Raw genomic sequence first — 6,129 nt, 5'->3', positions numbered from 1 at the left:
GGGCACGCCCTCCCTTCCTCTGTGGCCCTAAGGAGTCCTGCCAATGACCCCAAAGATGACCAGCTGGTCCCCACGCCCAGGTCTGCACACCATCCCAGCCAGTGGGGAGAAATTCGCCCTCTGCCCCCACCACGTAACCAAGGACGAGCCAACGTGGGTGGGGCGGGAGGAGAAACCGCGTTGCAGTCGCGCGTTATCTGAGTGCTATCCCAGCTCTCCGGTTCGGTTCCGGACGGGCCCAGAGGTGGCCTGAGCTCCGCATGTTCGTCCACGTAACTAACCTCACGTGAAAGCGAGGCTGTCTATCCTCCAGGGGACCGCGGATTTCCACTGACAGCATCCAACTGGCGAGCTGGGACCAGTGGAAGCCCTGTGCCTGCGGGGCGCCCGCAGCAGCAGGGAACACACAGGTAGCAGCCGGAGCCGCCGGGCCTCACTGGCCGGGACAGGGAGCCCAGGAGTCACAGACTCCTGAACCCCAAACTCGAACTCAGAATGAAAGTATCTCCGCCACGTCCAACTCCGTGGTTAAGAACTTATAATCGAAATAATCGGCTGGTTTACACTGAAGGGGAAGGCATCAGCATTTAGTTTAGCCAAGTAGAAACAGTATGATTTGTGGAAGGCAATTAGGAATCATTTGCTCCGTGGATACAAGTAATTTGTTTGAAGAGCGCTGGTCTGGGAGAGAGCTAGCTGGAGCCGGCTGTGGTCGAGGGCGCCACTGACTCTACTGTGTGTCACCATGCTGTTGACAGAATCACATCTGAACACTCACAAAAGAGCTTTAAAACACTTCAGGAACGCCAGCGCCCTTCAAGGGGTGAGGTGAAGTGTGGGTTAGGTGGCAGAAGGCTGCGAGAGGATATGGTGGCCCCAAGCGAGCCAACAGACACCCCCACCTGGTGCCGGGACAGCTCCCGAGGACAGGGCGGTCACCTCCTTGACATGTCGCCAGTTTTAAGGCACAACGGGATTTAAAAAAACAAACAAACCATAAACACTGTACCGGGAAGAACACAAACTGTTAGCAGCTACTGGTTGAGTAATGATTTCATGACTGAAATTGAATGCACGTCTTCGTGCAGAAAATGACCATTTTTATGTCCCCACGTAGTCAATGCCTTGCAGACCTAAGACCGGCCCCAGCTCTGTCCGTGCCGCTCTGGCCCTGGGCACCATCGCTGCCAGCATCTTGTTTAGTAACTGGGTTGGCTGGGCCCGTGGCAGACAGCATGTTGATTCCTGGTAATTGGTGATATAATTCCTTTAATTGAGCAAAAGAAATCTCTAAACTGAGGGTGGGTCAACCACACATTTGGGTGCAAGAGGTCAACAGGAAGAGCCCCTTGGCTGCGTCCTGGTGTCCCGCAGAGCCACGCTGGGACTCAGGCCACCACCAAGCAGCTCCAGCTTTTTTGTGTAATAGGAAAACCTTTCTGCCAAATGGACGTGTTAGGAAATCAGGGACACTCGCATCTGTGCATGAACACCTCACACTTGGAATATGTCTGTAAAAGCAGTTTTCGCTCAAACATAATTTCAATTAGAAGCATACAAATTCCAATTTGTCTTAATCAAGTAACAGCGCAATGCTTACATTATAATTAAAAAATAATTTCTTTTATTGCTCTTAACAATTTGATGTCTTTCTACTGGTGAAATTACAAATGTGAAACTGTTCGATCTGCCCATACCACTGAGTTCCTCAGGTAGGATATTCCGGGACTATTCTAATTATTATTAACCAAGCAAATGATACACTATTAGACAAATATTAAAACAAGCATTACACTCAGTTATTAATTTGCACTGTTCACTTTTAAATGCAGCAAATATCTCATTAATTTAATTTTAGGTGCCCACCCGTTTATATTGCATTTTACAGTCTAGAAGGCAATTTACTATTAACTGGCAATTACATACAGAGTGATTGTTAATTCTGCTCCTAAGTGCTAGCCGCTTGAAAATTGTTCTCTCTCTCTAATTTTTGACCTTCTTACAACAGGGGTGAGGCACGCTGGGAATACAAAGGACTAGTACGGAAGAGCTGGACATGTCATTGTGACTCATTCTTTTAATTCACCGTGCTAATCAACTGCACTGCCACTGCTTCCCAAGGTAATTGTGTCTTTATAGTAGTTGAAAGCAGCAGGCAAAGGGGCCTGGACGGATGGGCTTGGCCTGCCCGCCCTGCCTACACCCACTCTGGGCTGACTAATCGGGTCTGGTTCTGAAGAATCGGATGCTTCTCAGATCGCTGTAAACAGATCACTTAGGCCTTTGCCTTTGGCTGGGGGCAGGGGGAGGGGCCCTCCTCAGCACTCTGGTTCCTCATCCTCAGGCCTGGCGGCCTCACCCCGAGGGTTCAGCATGACGACGGTGTCCGTGCAGCCTCCAGGCCCGGGGAAGCTGATGGGAGCCAGATGCCCAGGGGACGGGGCCCTCCCCGCAGGGGCTGCGCCCGTGTCCTGCCTCCAGAAGGGCTGGCTCAGCTTTCAGAGGGAGAGCAATTCCCAATGATTGCTTCTCTGTCCCATCAATTTCAGGGCAATGCAAATCAGACAGAAGCTTCCAGGTCAGACAGGTTATGACCCCACCTTTCCTCTGCTCTCTGGGAGTGTAGGCCCCCATATCCCTTACGTGCGTTTGAAATGTATATTCCCGTTAATGATGGGGGTGTGGGGGAAGGCTGTAAATTAGCCCCCGCGGAGAGGCCAAGCTCACTGAATGGCTTCATTGAAAGGCCCGTTCGTGGGAGAACTCCTGATGGAGGAAACCCCATAGCCTTGGGCAGCCAGGACCCTGAACTTGGGGTCCGAGAAGCCCCATCAGCAGGGAGGGGTCACGGCGTCGGCTGCAGAAATGGAAGTTGGGGTCGGGACGCGGGTGTCACTGGAACAGACTCGGGGACGCCCGCTGCCCTGCGCTCACGAGGCCTCCGGCCAAGGAAACCGTCCTGCCCAGCCGAGGGCAGCGGGCTACCGAGAGCACTGCCCCACCGCGGCCCCAGAGAGGCAGGCCCTCGGCCACGGGACACCCACTGGCGGCGACGGGCGGCCCCCTGCCCTCGTGCTCCCCCTCCAGCCGCACCCGCGTCCGCCGCGATGCTCAGCATGGGGCCCTTTCCTGCCACCCGGGCCACCGTCCTCAGTGGCCAACGGTGGGGTGAAGAACCAGACCTTCCTGCTACTGTGTCTCCTCTCAGAAGGAGTCGCTGCTGCTGACGACGGCCCGCCAACCTCAGCACCAAAAGCCCCGCGGGTCAAGAACCGGATGTCAGGGGCGGGGCCGGAGGCGCCCGCGGGGGAGCGGCCAGGAGACCAGAGAGGCTGCCAGGGACAGCCGACTCCCCGTCCACTTGGGGCAGAGCCACCGGTCCCACCACGTACGGACGCGCTCACAGGGTGCCTGACCCAACCTGGCGCCCACGGGTCACGTGGCAGCGTGGAGCCCACACGTGGTGTGGCTCCCAGACGCCCAGCTCATAAACGTCCCCTCCTCCGAGGAACCCAGACCCGACGGGAGCCCGGGTCACACACGGCACCGAGGAGAAAGCGGGACTCGGGGGTCCCCCCAGGTCCCTGGGCCACACCGGGTGGAGCCGAGCGGGGCTCCCAGGACCCCACGGCCTGAGTTCACAGCCAGAGCCAGACGGGCGCCCACAGGCCGGCAGGGGCCCTGCAGAGACGGCCCAGCACTGCGGGGAGCCTGGCCCCCAACCTCCCGGGACCTGGCGGCCGCGGCAGCCACGGGTACGAGCGCTCACAAGCGCTCCGACTTCATAACCCGCTTCTGCGCGGCGGTATTTAACACGTGGAGGCCTCACGAGCTGGAGGCGCCGCCCTCCCTCCATCTCGCCTCCCGGGCTCACCAGGAGGCGAGCTGGTCCCACGGGAGGAAACGTGGCAGGGAACCTCTCTCCCCTCCTGACCACGTGAGGGCCGCTGGGGGCTGGAGAGGAGGCGGCCTACCCCTATCAAGGACCCCGGTGTCACTGGCAGCCCTGGCTGCTGAGGGTATGGGTGCCTCTGGGGACAGCAGCCCTGGCTCTCTGCAAGGACCCGAGCCAGGCACGGCCTGGGAGTGACACGGGGCCTGCTGGAAAGTGGTCACTGGAAGAATTTACATTTTGCATCTCACGCTTCCTGACGGGGGTGAGTTACCCCTACTCCCTCCCCCAACCCCAAAGTGGAAGGGACCTCGTCTCTACCCTGTCACCCACCCACTGGACAGAGGAGAGGCCTGCATCCCAGGGGGAGGCCAGACCTGCCCCGGGCATCCTGCAGCAGGTGACAACACGTGGACAGAGCCCCCGGCTCCCAGCCAGGCTCCCGCAAGGACCTCCCCCGCTGCCCTGACCACGCGAGCACTTGGAGGCCATGCTGTCCAAGAACAAGCCCCCGTCCCCTCCGCCCTCGTGGGGCTCAGCAGGTGCTGGCCACCCTCAGAAACACATCTCAGAGGTTACAGCTTCTGCAGGTGGCAGGCAGGACTAGGGGTCCCAATGCAGACAAGCCGTATGTGGTCATTTACGGCCTTTCTCAGTAGCAACCCCAGACGCATGGTGTTCTCCAAGCAGCCCGTGGGCAAAGCACTGCAGCAGACGGCTTTCAGATAACAAACGTGGGACCTCAGAGGTGACCCCTTCTGGTGACGTCAGTGTGTCCGAGACCCTCCCGGAATACGGACCCCCTTGAAGCAGCAGCGCAGTGTGGGGTTTGAGGCCCCAGGCCCGGGGCAGAGACCTGCTCCCATCTACAGGGTGCGTGTGACCTAGGGTACGCAGCCTAACCTCTGGGACCTCGCGGGGCAGCCACCCGATGGAAGCAGGGGGACTGGGGTTACTGACAGCTCCCACCACCTTGCTTTGCAGGCGAGAAGGGAAGCTCCACGGATGGGGCGAGGGGCCCAGGTCACCTGGCCCGAGCTGGCTGCACCTGTCCATGGCGTCACACCATGTGGAAGAGGATGTGAACACTGCCCCTGACTACACCAACCGGTGGGCCACGGGGGGATCGCCCATCCTCACTGCAGAACCCATGCAGGGGGCCCCCGGGGGCCGAGAGGCCCTCCTTGGGAGGAAGCATCTACCAATTCACCACGAAAGTTGGAAATGTGAACTCACCGGTGTAGACAAACCGCCCAGGAGCACCTTTACAGAACTGCTTGGATTTGTAGGACAGGGTGACTTCCACGACTCCAGGAATGTGCCTCGGTGGGGTCTGGACTCGGATGGCGTGGGGAGTGATCAGCTATAAAAACCACACAGGGAAGAGGCTTTCAGCGGCGCTGGGTATAAGAGGCGGACACTTGCCAGTTGGATATAATTACCAAAATGAGCAAAAATTGGACCATCGTCTTGGAATGTTCCCTCCTAGCTGTCACCCAGAGACTCGGGACCTACAGTTGTGCTTTCAGAAAAATATCTGCAAATGATCCCGGTTTCAGTTTGCAGGAAAGGCCACAGGGCATCATTCATATGAAAATCACCACCATATGTCTCCTTAAACCTGCTTCTAGTAATTCTAGCACTAATTGTTCCAGGGCACTCAGGGACCTCCGACGCCAGGCTTGAAACCCCAGGGCTGTGGGGCAGCGGTCTGCACCCACCCACCGGAGAAGCCCCTGCCACGGGCGGACTGTCGGTTTCAGGGCATCTGGTGACAGGATGCACCATCGACAGCATGTCCGACGGCCCACGGACAAAGCCACGGCCGGACGCGCACCGATCTCGCGGGCTTACCTCGCTCCATACCAACATAGTCCCGAACACAACTTGGAGCCCATCAAAGAAGTTGTCTCCGATGATGATCACCGTCGCTCCCCCCGTGGTCCAGCCTTCACTGGGACTGATGGCCTTGATGCACGGAGTGGCTGCCCGCACAAGACAGAGAACGCAGACCTTAGAGCCTGCCACGCTGCCGCCACGCTGCCCACCTCCAGCCACGCTGGGCGGGGCTGGAGAGAGGCGGCCGCTCCTCCGGGCGGCACGCAAAGGGCAATCGTAGATCAGCACGTTGATGTGTTTAAAGCAAACTCTTAAATGTTTTATAAAGCAAAGGCCAAGCCACGGAATACCAGTGAGTGAGGAGAAAAAATGGCTTGATGTAGCAAATTATGTTTCAG

At 57.8% G+C, this 6,129-nt stretch overlaps 1 protein-coding gene across 4 annotated transcripts in view; it reads right to left on the bottom strand.

The window, feature by feature from the left end:
* Positions 1-6,129, bottom strand: part of EBF3 (EBF transcription factor 3) — a 119,338-nt gene that overhangs the window by 24,804 nt on the left and 88,405 nt on the right. For all 4 annotated transcript variants that reach the window (XM_007451176.1, XM_007451174.1, XM_007451175.1 and 1 more), the window contains 2 exons: positions 5,747-5,877; positions 5,129-5,255 (listed from right to left, as the gene is read on the bottom strand). In XM_007451176.1, the coding sequence (XP_007451238.1) occupies positions 5,129-5,255; positions 5,747-5,877 (258 nt within the window). The remainder of the gene's footprint in view (positions 1-5,128; positions 5,256-5,746; positions 5,878-6,129) is intronic.

The sequence above is a fragment of the Lipotes vexillifer genome, unplaced genomic scaffold, assembly GCF_000442215.2.
Source record: "Lipotes vexillifer unplaced genomic scaffold, Lipotes_vexillifer_v1.1 scaffold248, whole genome shotgun sequence".
Classification (NCBI taxonomy): Eukaryota; Metazoa; Chordata; class Mammalia; order Artiodactyla; family Lipotidae; genus Lipotes; species Lipotes vexillifer.
Note: the sequence above shows the minus strand (reverse complement) of the source record. Positions and strands in the feature narration are given on the sequence as shown.